The sequence below is a fragment of the Hoplias malabaricus genome, chromosome Y (assembly GCF_029633855.1).
Source record: "Hoplias malabaricus isolate fHopMal1 chromosome Y, fHopMal1.hap1, whole genome shotgun sequence".
Taxonomy (NCBI): domain Eukaryota; kingdom Metazoa; phylum Chordata; class Actinopteri; order Characiformes; family Erythrinidae; genus Hoplias; species Hoplias malabaricus.
Genome location: NC_089820.1, coordinates 22,730,323 through 22,749,202, shown reverse-complemented (window position 1 = coordinate 22,749,202; position 18,880 = coordinate 22,730,323). Strand labels below are relative to the sequence as shown.

Below are 18,880 nucleotides of genomic sequence, written 5' to 3'. Positions count from 1 at the left end.
CCGGAGGAAACCCACGCAGACACAGGGAGAACACACCACACTCCTCACAGACAGTCACTCGGAGGAAACCCACGCAGACACAGGGAGAACACACCACACTCCTCACAGACAATCACCCGGAGGAAACCCACGCAGACACAGGGAGAACACACCACACTCCTCACAGACAGTCACCTGGAGCAAGAATCGAACCCACAACCTCCAGGTCCCAGACTGTGTGACTGCGACACTACCCTGCTGCGCTACCGTGCCGCCCTCTAGAAAAGCAAATGTTGTTATCCAGTAACGTGAGACCAAACTATCTGTTAATGCCCTGCATTTCAGAAGAAAAGCTGAATTAACAGCTGTCCACAAATATTGAGACATAAACCAATAAGTTAAATGAGAGAGTTCATAGTCAAATTACATGTTTTTTGTGTTAGAACATTGTTGCTTATTGTGTTTGAATAAATCCACACAATGAAGAAACACATTTGTGCTCACCATTTTTATTTATTGAGATAAATGTGTTGACAAATAGAATATATGTCATAAATCTGGCACATTCTCATTTTAGCGCCTCTCTCTTTTGGTATTTTAAGCTGAGCATTTCAAAATCGTTTAGAAATTAAATCGTGCAGAAGTGAATCCTTGGTGAGGATGTGTAGGGCACGTTTGCTGAACACAAATAATTTGGGGTCTGTGTTAAAGTTATCACACATATCATAATATGACTGTTGAACGTTTACCAGACCGTCTGCTGAAGCTGTTTAAAATCAGGACAAATTGTCTCTTAAACAAGACAGTGTTTGCTAAATTTGTGTGGTAAATTCCTCAGGTCATTCCTGTCCATCATTCTGGCCTTGTGCCACTGGGACTTCCTCTTTCTTTCTTAGTGTTTCTTAGAAACGCTCTGTCTGAGAGTAAAACAGACCGCAGAAAGAGCAGCACATGCAGATGTGGTCAATTCGGTTTGGTTTTAAACTGCTGAGATTTACTATTTACTGCAGCACAAATTTACATTGATCTCATTTCAGTGGTTATTGATCGAAATTCACAAAGCTTGAGGTCTTCTAAACTTATTTAGATATAATGTATTATTATTATGATTATTATTATTATTATTATTATTATTATTATATAATGTGATTACTGTGAAGAGCTTGGTGTGTTCTCCCTGTGTCCGCATGGGTTTCCTCCGGGTGCTCCCACAGTCCCACAGTCCAAAAACACACGTTGGTAGGTGGATTGGTGACTCAAAAGTGTCTGTAGATGTGAATGTGTGAGTGTGTGTGTTGCCCTGTGAAGGACTGGCGCCCCCTCCAGAGTGTATTCCCACCTTGCGCCCAGTGGTTCCAGGTAGGCTCTGGACCCACCACGACCCTGAACTGGATAAGCGCTTACAGATAATGAATGAATGAATAATGTGATTATTAATTAATTCATTATTTCACTCATTCATGCATTCATTCATTCATTGTCTGTAATCAATTATCCAGTTCAGGGTCTTTAGCCTACCTAGGGCAAGGCAGGAACACACCCTTGAATGGGCACAAGTCCATCGCAATGCTGACACACACTCACACATTCACTTACACACTCAAACCTATGGACACTCGAGTCGCCAATCCACCTACCAACATGTGTTTTTGGACTATGGGAGGAAACCGGAGCACCCGGAGAAAACCCACGCAGACACAGGGAGAACACACCACACTCCTCACAGACAGTCACCCGGAGGAAACCCACACAGACACAGAGAGAACACATCAACTCCTCACAGACAGTCACCCGGAGGAAACCCACACAGACACAGGGAGAACACACCACACTCCTCACAGACAGTCACCCGGAGGAAACCCACGCAGACACAGGGAGAACACACCACACTCCTCACAGTCACCCGGAGTGGTAATCGAAACCATAACCTCCAGGTCCCTGGAGCTGTGTGACTGTGACACTAATCTGCTTTTTTCTAACTTTGGGTTTTAGGTTTAATTGCTTTAAACACACTGGGTTCTATTTAATGTGTGAAGGGTGCTTTATTAAGAGTTTATAATTATTATTATTATTATAGTAGTAGTAGTAGTAGTAGTATAAAAACATAAGGAAATTATTTAGTGTATGTATTAGACATTTCAAATAAAATCTAAAAGGCATATATTTCAGGATGGTATTATTTCATTGTTTTATTGTCTTTAAACCTTTCATTCTGGAATATAATTAATTAATCTATGAAGAGCCAAACGAAGACTGTAGAATTTATTTCAAACCTTTGCATATTGAAAGTCAAATGAACAGAAAAAGACAAGGCGTACTGACACAAGGTAATAAAAGAAATCACAGTGTACATCTCAGTGTTTAGCGTTTTACTCAAAATATGTTTAAAAGAAATTTAAAATTTTCAATTGAAAAGGAAGGTGCAAAAACAAAGTTGGGGAGTATTCAAATATCATCACAGAGTTTGAGTGATGAAAAGCTGCCTTTTCTGTTGCCGTCAGGACATTTCTGGTGTGAAATCGCAGGAGATATCAGATTTTTTACTGCTGCTTTCTATAACACAAACACACATAAAAACGTCTGTAAATACGGATTCAACTGTTAAAAAACTGTTAAAAAAGTTCATTTTACTCCATCATTGAATTTTTTTTAAAATATTTTTTCAAATAACAGGAAATGCCTGAAGACTTTCCCCTGAGTCGCTATTTCAGGACAAACCAACCAAATCAATGGCCCAAAAGCTCTTAGAATAAAACTACAGCCAGTAATTCATCAATGAATCTATTGCTCACTCATATAACATTATGATTTTACTTATACAGCTGTTAAAGTGCTTTATTCTCATTAATTTTCAGATGCAGCATCATTATACTGTCACTATAAAAACAACATCTACTAATAGGTTAATTCACACAAATACAGAAATGCTTGGAGAACTTTCAATTCAAAAGAAACTTAATAAAATTGTCTTGTGATTGTTGATCATTTCTAATGGTCCGTTGATTATGAAATTTCAGCCCAATGTAAACAGCATTTGGTATTTTGAAATAATAATACTATAACCACTATAACTTACTTAGTCTCCATCATTCTCTTGATGAGATCCTGGACAAAGTTGGACTCTGGATTCAAGCATTTCTTTCCCGCACCATCCTTCATAACAGCACTGAACACAAATAAGGGCACAAACATATCCACGTGAGTTGAGTGATTGATCTTTTGATGCGCTCATCTTTTCGGAAACTGCACTGTGTGTTTATTTCTTAACAAAATAAACTGAAAGGTTCTTAAAAATTCAGTAATATGCAATAATATTAATGCTACTTACATGATTTCTTGTTTTCCACAGGAAGCACTTGGAGGCAAAATTTCCAGTTTCTCCACCCGATTTAGACGCACCATTTTGAGGCCAGCATCAGCACACCAACACCTTCCTTTGGGGTTTCTGGCCTGTCCTGGAAAACCAAATGAATTTCCATCAGCAAGTAGAATACGCATCAATACTAGCTGGTCTGAAGTCAGTTGTTAATGGTCTAGTCTCTTTTTGATATAGTGAGGGATGTGGGGTCTGAGCTGGGATCTGAAACCTAATTTGCTGTTTAAGAGTGATGTCATACCTTATGAAAATTCCACATTTAACACAATAAAATGTTTCTTCTTACCCCTGACGTCCACCAGCAGCAGACAGATCAGAGCAAGGACTGCAGCGGTCTTCATCGTCTTTGGTCTTGCAGATCTGAGCAGGTGCAGAGATGATTTGGAGTTCAGTGTGTAAGTGAGAGTGTTCCAGGGCTGTAATATATACACCACATCTGGGTTTCCCCATGTCATGTTGTGGTTGTTTTGACCCAAAGTAAGGTTTAGTTTTTGTTTCACAGAGCCACAGGTTCCTTTTCTTATCTTCCTTTCATTTCTTGGAAAGAATGTCTCTAATCGCTGAATAGGCCTCGTGCAAGTCACTATCGGCGTGGGATTTCGGATTTATTACAGCGTGCTGTGGTCGACTTGTTTCTTATATTTTCCTGAATTATTGTAAAGTCGTTAAGATGTTATTGTCATTCCTCATATGATGTGCACAGGAATTAAATGTGGTTTTTCAGGCTCTAGAGCAGAACCACAGCAATATGTACGAATGGACAATATGCAATAAAAACACACAGGACAGTCAATGCACAGGTAAAGAACATAACATGATGCTAATGAGATATGACGACAAGACAATGTACAGATGGGTTTGAAGTAATAACTCCTTTTTTCAAAAGGACTTTCCTAAAAGTGTTTGTTTAGTGAGCATTGTGTTGATTAACGTCCATCATGTTTCTCAGACCATATCTCTAGAGGTCAATGATTAAATTTCACGCTACCTTTCGGACATAATAGAAAGTAAGTCAATTCAAAGTAAGTTTTTTTTCAGAGTATGTTCCAGGGCTCTTTTGCTTCCCACATTTATTTCACTGATTATTGGCACATGGCAAAGGGTCCTAGTTTCCCAGGTTTTGCTTTAATAAATGACTATTTTGGAAACTGGTCAATAGGGTGAAAAAAATGTTATTTATTAAATAATTTGGCTTTTAATGTGTTAGATTTGATGCACAAATTAATGTATTTTAACAGAATACTGAACGGGGGAAATCAGGACCCTTGGAAAATATCCCCTACAGAAAAGAAAAAAAAATGTCTTGTTTATTCTTTCAGTTACACGTGAGAGTGAAACACAAAACAGGAACTGTCCCTTTAGTTCCACCAGATATCATCCAGACCTTTAGATATCTAACCTATTCAGAACTAGAGAACAAACTGAGTACAACTCTTTCACACACTGCTGTTAATATTCATCTAACACCATTAGGCTAAGCTGTTAATGCAGTGAAGAAACATGTGCACTATTACTGTGTGGATCATTTGGCTAAAAGTTTGCCCTGCTTGTCCATCATGAGCTACCGTACCTGTATGTGTACTATGGATAGGCCAGTCCCTAGGGGTTTTTCAGTCATGCAGACCCAACCCTCCACAAGTCTATATCTCTGCAGTCTGGAGACCAGCAAGTGGGAGGGTCTTACACAGTAAGTAGGTTAAATCAGCAAGCGTGAGGTTAGGGTTAGGGTTGGGTTTAGAGTTAGGGGTAGGTTTAGTGTTCAGTTGTACCTCATGCAGAGATACTTTTCTCATGCAGACAGCCATGTAAAAATAGCTCTGCACACCAGGTTTTAGTTCCTGAATAAAAACTTAAGTTTGTTCAAAGACAGTGTGCTTTTTGACTCTTGCACCAATGGACCAGTTTCTACAATTACTGCTAGCTGTCTAATTAATTGCCAAGTTCACTGCCCAATGCACATTAGAGCAGTGAGTTCATTTATTAGTCTAATCTTAAAAATGCAATGAATTGTTTGGGCTCTGATTTATCTGTAAATTGTACCTTAAAGTGACTCAGAAAGTCAACTCTAATCTCATCCAAAATCTTGAGATACCAAAAGCAAGACACACATTCAGATTCACATTCAAATGATGTTTTTATTTGGCATAACACATGAACATAACACTTTTTTCAATACATTTCAGGACCATCAAAGTGACATATGCTTAAGATATTTGTCTGATAAGTTGAATTATATAAAATACAAAGGATAAAAGATGTAATACATATATTAAAGATATGAGGGAAAATATCTTACAATGTGTTTCCAAAAAGTTTGTACATTAATTTAGTCATCAAAAGCTGTCTTAAATAGAAGCATTTCAATAGGCGTATTTACAGTTTTTACAGTGTAGAAACAGACATTAATTGATATTTGTTTTGATTTGAACAGAAATAAGATTTAAGGGATGGTAAACTATAGCTTGTAACTGATGATCTAGATCTTCACTCTTGTTTTTCTTATTCCGTTAGTGTAGACCCCTGAAAGGAAAGGGAAAAACATACATGGATAATTATCTTTTCTGTCAATGCTAAGAGAAGTGCATATCTATCTATATATATATATACACACTCAATTCAAACTGGTGTTCTCACCTTCTCAGTCATTTTCTTGATGTAGTTCTGGGCAAACTGGGATTCTGGGTTCAGACATTTCTGCCCTGCTCCGTTCTTGAATGTGACACTAAAAGAACAAAATCAAAAAGTTAAAAACCTGAATGCAGTGTGTTAATGTGGTAGTGCACATCATTATGGATCTGAATTGTTACGACACTTACACAATCTCCATGTTCTCACAGGAAGGACCAGCAGGAAAAACTTCAAACTTCTCGACCCGCTGTAAACGCACCATGTTGACTCCAGGACCCTGACACAGACACCTCTTCACTCCGCTCCTCATCTGTCCTGTAAATGCATACAGTGATATTCTTTACTGTAGTGGTGTGTATCAGTTCATAAATCAGCTCCAGTTCTGTGTATCAGGGTGTGATCAATGAAAGAGAGATTCTTACCATGGACTTGTGCGAAAAGCAGGAAAACAACAACAACAGCAGCTGCAGCGGACTTCATTCTGTTTCTGATGATGTTCTGGATGATGCTGGATGTTGAATTGGCTTGTTTCTGCTCAGACAGCTGAGAGGATGAAGCAGTGATTGAAGGCGGACACAATCTACTCTTTTATATGTTCACGCTGGGCTTTTCCCACTGTTGTGGTGGAAAAGAGCCTTTTCTGGAGGAGCTTTCACTTCCATATTTTTTACTTCTGCATGGCTTTCTTATTTCTTTGAAATGTTTTGACTTTCATGCAAAAGTTCACAAGGACAACTATCGTCATGCTGATTCATGTCTTCTATGTTTTGTTAAATTGCAGCTATTTAAAGCAGTGATGCAAGCTATTTTATGAAATAATTCAATTAATTATAATTTAAATGAATTCAATTATTGCACATTGATTTCCTTATTATTGTCATACTGTAGATAATCACATAATTATTGTATTTATTGAATCTTTTAAATTGTGCATCTAAAATCATTTAAAATTAGATCAATTGCCAGAACTTAAGCCATACATCACAGGTGTGTTCAAGATTTGTGAATGATACAATAGATTCTGGGACAATTCTGTGAGGATCTAATGTCAGTCAACCGTGAGAATCTTAATGATGTCATTTGCTGGTGCTAAGTTTGTGATCACAAATACCACTCCAATGCATGCCATTAGGAACGAGATTTCCAACCCATATACTGCCTCTGAAAGCTACCTCAAAGAAAGATGTTAAATGTAATCTTTTTATATTTTTAGTCTTATTCTGTGCATTTTTTAAACCCATGCAGGATATTTTAAGGGAAAAAGCTGCACAAATGAATATTTTTCCTCAAACCTACAACTATGTTACTATAACAACCCAAAAGACGGGGTAGCATTGTGGTGCTGCAGTTGGTGTCGCTGCCACACAACTCAAGACCCGGGGGTCCATGGAGTTTTTTGCCTTGGTTCACTGCCTGTGAGGCGTGTGGTGTGTTCTACCTGTGTGTGTATGGGTTTTCTCCAGGTGCTCTGCTTTCCTCTGATAATCCAAACACACGTGTGAGTGTGTGAGTGACTGGATGAATGTGTGAAGTTCTCCACAGGTGTGAATGTGTGAATGAATGGCATGTGGAGGTGTGATTTGGAAATTAAATTGAATCGATGCAATGTTGTAGACGTCACATCCTCCCACCAATCTCTTCAGTTGACTAAGGTAGTGTTTCTTATAAGTAGTTGGTATTGTGCTGTGTGTAACACCACTGCTCTCAGCTCAGTACCAGTACCAGTATGAGTCCTTTGGAAAGACTCCTAACTCGTTATGTTTTAATCTGTAACATGATAATAATTGTAAGTTATAACAAGTAAAATACAGATTTCAGAAATAACTGAAATACGATTTGACTGGTAAAGGAAGGTCATCATGTGCCCTAATTTTTCTCCACTCTAGGGTTTTCCCTTTTGACACCGGCAGGTCTACTTTGTTTTAGTAATTGGTTCCTTTTCCTCTTTCATTTCTCTGATTTCTACAGAGATCTTTTTGAAATGGTCCTTGTCACACTTTTGGCTGATATTGGCATAGCGCTGAATATGGTATTTTGCAGAATTATTTGGGAAAAGCATGAACATTGCATTATAAATTGGTCAGAAATGTAAGCTGAGTTTAGAGCTGATGTAAGTCATGTCAAGTCTTATGTATTTATAGAGCACATTTAAAAGACAAGCGTCAGCCAAATTGCTGCACAATAAAATCGACTAACAAAACAAAACTTTAAAATATAATAATAAACTCATTAAATCTCATTAAACATTCATGAAATATATAAAGGTAGTATTATTCAGTACGGATTAGACATGACCATCAAACAGAACATGGACAATCAACCAGATCGTCTTAAAAATAATGGTGCAGAAATGTTTTTAATATTATTAAGAAATGCTGGAGTTCATGTTATTTAGCAAGTTAGCTTTACATTTTGGTTAAATACTACATATATTATTTTATGTACTATATTATATTATATCTGTATAGCTTTAATAAGGCCAGCTATTCATTCATTCATTCACTCATTAATTGTCTGCAACCACTCATCCAGCTCAGGGTCACAGTGGGGTCCAAAGCACACACAAGGCAGAAACACACCCTGGATGGGGCACCAGTTCATCACAGGGCAACACACACTCACACATTCACTCACATCTGTGAACACTTTTTCATTGCCAACCCACCAACGAATGTGTCTTTTTGCATGTCAGACAATTCAGAACAGTGTATCATCATCGAAAGCCTTACATGAGAAAACTGATTCTGACAGAAACTGACTCCAATGTAACAGTGTTATTTTAATGTCAGGGTGGCACGGTGGTGCAGCAGGTAGTGTCACAGTCACACAGCTCCAGGGACATGGAGGTTGTGGGTTCAAGTCCTGCTCCAGGTGACTGTCTGTGAGAAGTTTGGTGTGTTCTCCTCGTGTCTGCATGGGTTTCCTCCTACGGCCAAAAACACATATTGGTAGGTGGATTGGTGACTCAAATGTGTCCATAGGTGTGAGTGATTGTGTTTGTGTGTTGCCCTTTGAAGGACTGGCTCACCCTCCAGGGTGTGTTCCTGCTTTGCGCCCAATGATTCAGGGTAGGCTTGCGACCCACAAGTTAAATTACATTTGATTACACTAGTAACCACCGATTTATGCAGGTATATTTACATTTGTATGTGTTCTGTGAGTGTCCCATTCTGCTACACCGTTTGTACCTTTGCGCTCACCCTTTGACACTGTCATCAAAATGCACACTTACAGGAAGGCCTTCAGGCAAGAATTGTAACAGGGGGAGACAGGGTCAAAAGGCCAGGAGCTAACCCACAACTCCAGAAGCTGGGTGACAGTGACACTATTGCTGCATCACCATGCTGCACAGGCTTGCTATTGGTTTTGCTAAATGGTTTGGATAGTCATCAAAAATCAGGACAAGTTGGCAAGTTGGACACATCTTGTTAATATTTAACTAGCAGTCTGATAACTTATAACTGATAAAATCCAATTTTGGCATGTTCAAAGAGTTCAGCCCGTGTAGAGAACGAACCTCTGTTTACTTTCAAATGCAAGGCACCCAGCATTAAGGCAAGTGCGGAAATGCTGGCTTTTAGCCATATTCCCTTGGTTCTTTTCTCTGTGCCTGTTGTGGTCATGGTGTACATTTCCTTTGATATATATATATATATATATATAATTCTGAGATATAAACTAAATATTTTGGGCAGGTTATGACATTTGCAGGTAATCCGATGTGGGGTGCTCTTGGATGAATTGTTTCACAAATGGTAAATTATATTTGGGAAATCCGGAAAAGTGTTTAAAAACTTTTTGTTAATTTCAGTTTCCAGAGTACAGCTTCCTCTCAGTATCTACTTCCCTCTTCCTTGACAGTATGTTGCTTTGTCAGCAGTGTCTACACTTTAATTTTATGCAATCGGCAGACAAACACTAAATATTGAGAAATACTGGGAATCCAAGAATATGTATACAGTATGTTTCATATTCAGGAGACTCTCTTGTGCTTTGTTTCTCAGCAGAAACATCTGAGCAGGCGATTGGAACTACTCTCCAGGAGAAATCACAGAGATTAGCCATATCATTATGACCCCCTCCTTGTTTCTACACTCACTGTCCATTCTTTCAGCTGCAGGAGCACTTTGTATTTCTACAATTACAGGCTGTACTCCATATTTTGCTCTACATTTTTTGTAGGCCCCACTCACCCTGTTCTTCAATGGTCAGGACCCCCACAGAGCAAGTATGATTTGGGTGGTGGATCATCCTCAGTGCTGCTGTGACACTGATGTGGTGGTTGCGCTGGTACAAGTGGGTCACTTTCAATATGTGGAGCCTAATGACTTTCAATATATTTATGCAGTTGACTAAATAAATTAAAGGAATTAATCTTGTGTTTATTTTATAACTAATTGTTCTCCCCAGCTGGCTTTGTAATGGAGTCTAATGTAAGTTGTAAGTTCAGCAACAAAGAATTTCTGAGAAAAGAGAACTCTGAGGTGGTTGAATTTTTTTTGGAGGAGAATAATGTTTGCACTCAGAGGGATAAAAGAAACTGAAACCTAAGTTTCTGTTCGCCATTTCCCACAGAAAACCAAATATCATGCCTCAATGTGTGTTATCAAAAGTTTCTTGTCCATCGAGTTTAATGTAAAACGTTTTTTTTTCTTTTGGTTGGAAGTGAAGTTGAAAATATTGTGTGATGTGTTAATCATGAAATCTGAATTTGTTTATATTTCCTTTTACTCACACACAAAGTTGAAAAGAACTATACCCTGTATGTAAACAAAGTATTTTAAATCAATAATTTCTACAGTTATCCATAATTTTACAGAAGGCCTCATTTTACATGTCATATAAACATTCATTAGCTGGACGACAAATGGCGTGTGTCTGTTGACTGGTGCGTTATCAATCGCTTATTAATAACAGATGATTGATTAATAAATTGTCGCAGTGGGTCTAGAGCCTACCCAGATTTACTGTCACAATGTGTTCATGCTTTAAAGTTAAAAATGAATTATGGCCACAACTGAGCTCATGCAGAATTTTGCAGAAGCAAATGCTATAACTGACTATTGAAACAAAGACAATGAACTGAGACACAAAGGAAACCAGAGATAAAAAGACAGGATAATTGGACAAGAGACAACTAGACAGAGAGAGCTAAACAGACTACACCTAGACAGAGAGAGCTAAACAGACTAAACCTAGACAGAGAGAGCTAAACAGACTAAACATAGACAGTGAGAGCTAAACAGACTAAACCTAGACAGAGAGAGCTAAACAGACTAAACATAGACAGAGAGAGCTAAACAGACTAAACATAGACAGAGAGAGCTAAACAGACTAAACCTAGACAGAGAGAGCTAAACAGACTAAACCTAGACAGAGAGAGCTAAACAGACTAAACATAGACAGAGAGAGCTAAACAGAATAAACATAGACAGAGAGAGCTAAACAGACTAAACCTAGACAGAGAGAGCTAAACAGACTAAACCTAGACAGAGAGAGCTAAACAGACTAAACCTAGACAGAGAGAGCTAAACAGACTAAACCTAGACAGAGAGAGCTAAACAGACTAAACATAGACAGAGAGCGCTAAACAGACTAAACATAGACAGTGAGAGCTAAACAGACTAAACCTAGACAGAGAGAGCTAAACAGACTAAACATAGACAGAGAGAGCTAAACAGACTAAACATAGACAGAGAGAGCTAAACAGACTAAACCTAGACAGAGAGAGCTAAACAGACTAAACCTAGACAGAGAGAGCTAAACAGACTAAACATAGACAGAGAGAGCTAAACAGACTAAACATAGACAGAGAGAGCTAAACAGACTAAACCTAGACAGAGAGAGCTAAACAGACTAAACATAGACAGAGAGAGCTAAACAGACTAAACCTAGACAGAGAGAGCTAAACAGACTAAACCTAGACAGAGAGAGCTAAACAGACTAAACCTAGACAGAGAGAGCTTAACAGACTAAACATAGACAGTGAGAGCTAAACAGACTAAACCTAGACAGAGAGAGCTAAACAGACTAAACATAGACAGAGAGAGCTAAACAGACTAAACATAGACAGAGAGAGTTAAACAGACTAACTAAACAGGCAAAGCAAGAGCGATGGAAAGGGATAGAGAGATAAAGATTGAGATAGAGAGGAAACGTGAGAGAGAGACAAAAATTAGCTAGAAACACAAACAGACTTGATTAGAGCGGTACCGGTATGAAGGGGAAGGGGAAGAGAAAGAAACAGATAGACCAGACAGGCACACAAAAGGTAATCTAAACAGTAGAGCACAGGTAGAGAAGGTAAATGTCAAACAAAGAAGCAGTCACACAAAGGAACTTAAATACACAGCACAGACAAGGGAACACCTGGGACAGATAACAAGAGGGCAGGACTACAAAGGAGGCTTTGTACAAGAACAAGAACAATAACAAACAGAGCCATGTGGCTTGTTTAAACTCATTTAAGTAGTAAACACAGTTAAATTTAAGATATAGCTGATTTCATAAATCAATATTTTATGTTTTTAATGTATGGATATTCCATTATATATATATATATATATATATATATATATATATATATATATATATATATATATATATTTAGATATATATATATATATATATATTTAGATGGTTGAATTAAGTATTCATGAGGTTTTTCACATAACAGCACAAAATTGCAAATTTTAAAACTACTTTTGCTATAAATTAAGTATCATGGCAGTAATGACAATGGTGTTCTGATAATAACGTAATGTTTTGGCGGGAACTTAAATACACAGCACAGACAAGGGAACACCTGGGACAGATAACAAGAGGGCAGGACTACAAAGGAGGCTTTGTACAAGAACAAGAACAATAACAAACAGAGCCATGTGGCTTGTTTAAACTCATTTAAGTAGTAAACACAGTTAAATTTAAGATATAGCTGATTTCATAAATCATTATTTTATGTTTTTAATGTATGGATATTCCATTATATATATATTATAATGGAATAATATATAATATACATAATATATATATTTAGATGGTTGAATTAAGTATTCATGAGGTTTTTCACATAACAGCACAAAATTGCAAATTTTAAAACTACTTTTGCTATAAATTAAGTATCATGGCGGTAATGACAATGGTGTTCTGATAATAACGTAATGTTTTGGCGATGACATCAATAAAAAAATGCATCCCCTTTGATTTCAAGAGAATTAAATGTAACAATGACATTATTAAACAGCAGAAACATATCTAAAACATAGCACAATAAACAATGCTCAGAAAAAATGTAAAAATGGAGAGAGAGAGTGCAAGGAGACCTAGGAGGGGTGTTTGTCATTAAATGTTTTTGTATTTCCTGTTTTATCCTATCACTGGCTCTTTTATTTCTTAGATTTACTTTCCATTGTCTGCGTTGTGTGTCTTTGTTCCCATTTTGAAAGTTGTGATATTGCTTTAAGCCTTCCTGTCTCTTTACTTTTTTTGTATTTCCCTTTTTCGCTATCAAGATATTCCTAGTATTTCACTGGAACTCTCTTTACTTTGTTCTGTATTCCCTAGACCTGTCTGCTGATGTCTTGTGGACCATATTGACTAAACAACATTGAAAATGAGTTTTAGAAATTAAGGCATTTTACTTGAATTTCATTGTAGAATTACATTACTATGCTTAATAATGTTTAATATCAAAACAGATAAAAAGATACTGATGGTGAAACTGAAAATCTGTCATTGCCATCATGGAGTGTCTTTAGCATCACAGTCAGTAATGTGTTGGTAATGATGTTGTGGTAATGGCAATTTTTACTTTTTGAGGTCAAAATATCCTAGGTTGTGGCTTTGCTAGCACTAGTCAACGGCTATTAAAATATGCACTTTAAACGCATGTACATAATGTTAAGATTACCTTTGTGTTTATGATAGCATAAAAGGTAATGATACTGAATAAACTTAATCTATGATCAGGAGGAATACATTATTAAATTACTCACATTTCCAAACATTAACATGTCACTTTTATCTCAAGTCTGACATGTTCTCCTCTGTCAGTCTCTGTTTCCATGTTTATGACACTTCACATAATTCCGTACAGAAATCCTAGGGTGTTGTGGTAATGACAGGTATGTTGGTGACAATAATTAATTGTTTAAAATATTCCTTAGGTTGTATAGATATGAACTGAAGTAACACATTCTGTGTTTCTTTTAAATAATAATAATAAATACGTTGTGATGTATTTTATGAAATGTCATTTTACTGGAGTGGAGAACTTTTAAAGTCTGGGTTTAGGACAAGGCCATAGTAGCAAAGTATTGATGTTTATAACATTTTTAAATATAGAAATCATAATAATTTTGTCACATATGTTTTTTGATGATACAATAAATGATATATTTAATACCTAAGCTAATTTTTATGTAATAAAGTATTTCTAACATGAATTTATAACCTGGGGACATCAAAGTTCCCCTAAATGAAGAATAACTCTTTTATATTCTGATTCTAATTCTGAAGTATTGCCACATACTTCCCTCAATCCGAAATTGAAATATATTTTGAATATAACCATCTTCAATTTTCTCCAACAGTATCAGCCCAAGATAGATTTTTCTTTATTTATGTGTTTTATTTGACTAACAGAAATACAATATAAGAACATATGGTGTGTTATCTAACGATTGGACCTCTTTTACTTTCTTACATCTTTCTTGATATATCTCTCAGCCAGTTCAAATGGTATGTTTCACCTGCTTTACCTCTTTCACTTGATCTAATATTTGGTTTTAAATTTTGTCTGGCAACTTACATCCAAAAATCGGATAGGACATACAATAGTGCTCAGATTTTATTTTTCCCTACGGTTACATTTTGAAGTTTTTACAGTATATTTGAGAAAATACATGTGTCAAGAGGCAGGCATGGATTTAGGTTCAGTTTAATTTATTTAACATGTATAACATGTAAAACATCAAAAGTAATCCATCCATCCATCCATCCATCCATCCATACATCCATCTATCCATTATCCATTGCTTATCCGGGCACAGGTCCAAGAAACCCAGATGTCCAAAAATAATAATACATTCAATAATCTTTCCTGAAATGTCAGTATACATTTTATACACATTTATCTGTCAATATACAACTATATACACAGTTTACAGGTTTTACAATATTTTTAAAAAGTTTTTAATTTAAATTATATTTTAAATTTATGTTTCACTTAAATTATATTTTAAATATGGCTGAGTTCAAAGTTCCGATGACATTCACAGGCTCCATTTCCACATCCTGCTTGTGTTTTGTCACGTTTTACTGGATGCTCCTGGAAAAAAAAACATTCTGTTAATCTTCTTATTTTTGATCAACTTCTGCTTTTTCACCAATTAATAACTCAAACATTCAAAATGATGAATATAAACATGTTCCAGTGGGAGTCCTCACCTCTTCTGAACAGCTTTCTTGATGTAGTTCTGGGCAAACTGGGATTCTGGGTTCAGACATTTCTGCCCTGCTCCGTTCTTGAATGTGACACTAAAAGAACAAAATCAAAAAGTTAAAAACCTGAATGCAGTGTGTTAATGTGGTAGTGCACATCATTATGGATCTGAATTGTTACGACACTTACACAATCTCCACGTTTTCACAGGAAGGACCAGCAGGATAAACTTCGATCTTCTCGACCCGCTGTAAACGCACCATGTTGAGTCCAGGACCCTGACACAGACACCTCTTCACTCCGCTCCTCATCTGTCCTGTAAATGCATACAGTGATATTCTTTACTGTAGTGGTGTGTATCAGTTCATAAATCAGCTCCAGTTCTGTGTATCAGGGTGTGATCAATGAAAGAGAGATTCTTACCATGGACTTGTGCGAAAAGCAGGAAAACAACAACAACAGCAGCTGCAGCGGACTTCATTCTGTTTCTGATGATGTTCTGGATGATGCTGGATGTTGAATTGGCTTGTTTCTGCTCAGACAGCTGAGAGGATGAAGCAGTGATTGAAAGTGAGCACGATTGTCTCTTTTATACGCTCACGCTGGGCTTTTCCTCGTTGATGACACGGAAAGGGCCATATTTGGAGGAGCTTTCACTTCCCTAAAACATGCTTCTGCTTGCCCATGCTTTCTCATTTCTTTGAAATGTTTTGGTCTTTACTCAACCAAATGTTGTCAGTCTGGCCTGTATTTTTTATCATGTACTGCATCGTTGTTCAAAGCAGCACAAGGTAATTTGTAACAAAATGGCATTTTAATGAAGTCCTTAGAAGAATTTTTAAAGTGGAAAGGTATTTATTTTATAGGGTCCTGGAAAATGCTTCCTCAATGCATCAACTTATTTCCAACAATAACTTTATAAGTAATAATAAGCAATAAGTAATTTCAGCAAAAGGCATAATGTCATGTAAAGAAAACAGTATTCAGCTGAATGTTAAAGTGAGTTGCATTAAATCATGTATTGAATTTTTTTCCCTTATGAAGTTTCAGTGCTTGAGATCTGAGGTTCTGTTCTGTCAAAGATGGTAAACAGCAGTTTGAGTTTTTTAAACTTATATCATAATTATAGTGTATTATTATAAGTTGAAGAAAATGTCAAATTTAACATAATAGATTAAACGTAAATTTGACAATTTCTTAATTTTCACAATATTAATGTTGTACGTTAACCTTGTACATGAACTGCAATCACCCAAGCACAACTCAGTCTGACACGTGTGAGAAAGAACTAATATTAGGAGTACAAATAAGTTATAAATATGTGTGTTTGTAATTCAAAAATCTAAAAACAAAAAGAAAATTGTAAAAAGTTGGAAATTTGAAAATGCGCGTGAGAAGGTTTTGTAACTGCTTTTGTTATAAGTTGAAAAAGCACAGTAGAAACCACATGCATAAGTTTGTTCTGTTCTTGGGGATAAAACTGCAAAAGTACATGTGAGTTTTGGTTTAGTGATTGTGAGCATAGGGTACATTTCAGTGAAGGACAATATTCTTACATATTTTACAAACAATTTCTACAGATCTGTTCATCACAAAGTTCTGAGACTGTGTAAAGTGCAGATGGCATTTTTAAATTCTGGAAGAATTTCAAATATTGTGGTTTCCCTCTCTCCCAGATCATTCATTGAGCTGTCTTTCACTTTCCACAGCAATATACAGCTTCCTCTCAGTTTCAACTTTGTTCTTTGGAAGTTCTAAATAAAGCAATCAGCAGCAGTGAAAGTCCAGTTTCACCACACTGTTTGTATTGAAGGAGAGTCGGATGCGTCTCGGCCTTGACCAAGACTGGAAGTTTTGATTGTAGCGCAATGAAACTGAACTGAATTGAGTTAAATGTGTTGATGGGGAATATTTGCAAGATTTGAGCACATTTCTTCTGTTTATTATTTTGATTAAAGTAAGTAAGCACTTATATATATCAAATATATGAACTAGTCTGTGAGGACCATGTGAGGGAAGTGATCACTGGTAAAGTTACAGTTCCTAATAAAAAAAAAAAAACCCAAATACACCCCTGTTGCACTAAACACCCAACAGAATTACTCACTTAAAATCCTTTAAAGAGGAACACAAGTTTGTATATGGTATGATAAAGAAAACAGACATTGTTTTGATAGGTTTGAGTTATAAAGATGTATTAGACACTTGGCTAAATTTAATAGCAAATATGTAATAGCAGCGATAACCTTTAAAATTTTAATATTAAAAGCACAATCAGCAAAAGTGGACAGCTAAAGACAGGGAAGATGGGAGCTGGCTGCAACTAGGGAGATTTGGGAGTCAATCCATTAAAGGGAGGGGAAATGAAAGGGAAACAATGATCAAACATGCTACAGACCACCAGGGCTTGGACGTTCCCCAAATGTAATGTAATGTGCAATTATTTGTCACTGTACATCGTACAACGAAATGTGTCTTCCGCATTTAACCCATCTGTGGCAGTTAACACACACACACACACACTAGTGCACTAGGGGCTGTGAATACACACCCAGAGGGGTGGGTAGCCATCCCCAGTGCCCAAGGAGTATTTTGGGGTTCAGTGTCTTGCTCAAGGGCACTTCAGCTATGGATCCTGGGCATTGAACCAGCAACCTTCCGGTACCAAGCATGGTCCTCTAACCATTAGGACAAGGCTGCCCCCTTGCACCTTACCCTTCTTGCAAATCAACCATCAACCACTAACCACCTGTCAGGAAGGTACCTAGATTTAACAAGAGAATTAGCAACAAACGGTTTGGGACTAAGCCCAAAATATAACTCCCTCAGTTCCTCAAAAGTGGACTCACACAAAAAAACTAATAAAATTAAACCAAATAATACAAATAATCCAAAGAAAAAAAGGGGCTAAAACAGTAGCAGTCAAGCTATTGTTCTCTTTAAAACAAACAAAATATAAACATAAGGGCACCCAGCATTAATACACTTCTATGTGGGTGACAATTACCTGTTGACCATTAACCTCCTACAAGGTAAAATGGCGCACCCAACTCTCAAGGCAACCAGGAACCTAAAATCACATAGCATTTAAATCAATATATAATAACCATTTTAATTAAGAAACCAGGTGAGCCCTAAACATACCTTCTGCATTACAGCAGAAATCAATTGACTGCACTGCACTTATAACTCAGCCATAAAACACCTGAAACACATTAAAACACAGACACATTTATATATCTACCTTAAAAACAAACAATGGGCAAAAAACTTATGGCAGCGAAGGGAAGAAACCAGCAACATACCTTCAACATACAGTGAGCCTGTGTGCTCTGTTAGGCCTGAGAAAGCTTATCAGTGACACTAGAGAAGCCCACTGTATTTCAGCAGAAATCTGGTAAAGAGTTCACATACATTTTTTATGTGAACAAAGGCTCTGACAAAAAGTCTTATTA

At 36.9% G+C, this 18,880-nt stretch overlaps 3 protein-coding genes across 4 annotated transcripts; all 3 read right to left on the bottom strand.

Annotated features, from left to right (window-relative positions):
* Positions 1-2,182: 2,182 nt before the first annotated feature.
* On the bottom strand, positions 2,183-18,787 carry LOC136678895 (C-X-C motif chemokine 11-6-like). 2 transcript variants are annotated; one of them, XM_066657075.1, is made up of 5 exons: positions 18,731-18,787; positions 3,642-3,715; positions 3,308-3,434; positions 3,056-3,145; positions 2,183-2,532 (listed from the first exon to the last, which is right to left on the bottom strand). In XM_066657075.1, exons 2-5 carry the CDS (start codon positions 3,694-3,696, stop codon positions 2,520-2,522), a joined length of 285 nt encoding a protein of 94 aa, XP_066513172.1. In that variant the 5' UTR covers positions 3,697-3,715; positions 18,731-18,787; the 3' UTR covers positions 2,183-2,519. The 2 variants fall into 2 exon arrangements, with proteins under 2 accessions (XP_066513172.1, XP_066513171.1); XM_066657074.1 differs by lacking the exon at positions 18,731-18,787 and having other exon boundaries at positions 2,184-2,532; positions 3,642-3,758.
* Positions 5,544-6,593, bottom strand: LOC136678894 (C-X-C motif chemokine 11-6-like). Its single transcript, XM_066657073.1, has 4 exons — positions 6,406-6,593; positions 6,172-6,298; positions 5,990-6,077; positions 5,544-5,875 (listed from the first exon to the last, which is right to left on the bottom strand). The coding sequence occupies exons 1-4, from the start codon at positions 6,461-6,463 to the stop codon at positions 5,855-5,857; spliced, it is 294 nt and encodes a 97-aa protein (XP_066513170.1). The 5' UTR covers positions 6,464-6,593; the 3' UTR covers positions 5,544-5,854.
* On the bottom strand, positions 14,971-15,977 carry LOC136679391 (C-X-C motif chemokine 11-6-like). Its single transcript, XM_066657892.1, has 4 exons — positions 15,849-15,977; positions 15,615-15,741; positions 15,431-15,520; positions 14,971-15,311 (listed from the first exon to the last, which is right to left on the bottom strand). The coding sequence occupies exons 1-4, from the start codon at positions 15,904-15,906 to the stop codon at positions 15,299-15,301; spliced, it is 288 nt and encodes a 95-aa protein (XP_066513989.1). The 5' UTR covers positions 15,907-15,977; the 3' UTR covers positions 14,971-15,298.
* Positions 18,788-18,880: the final 93 nt, after the last annotated feature.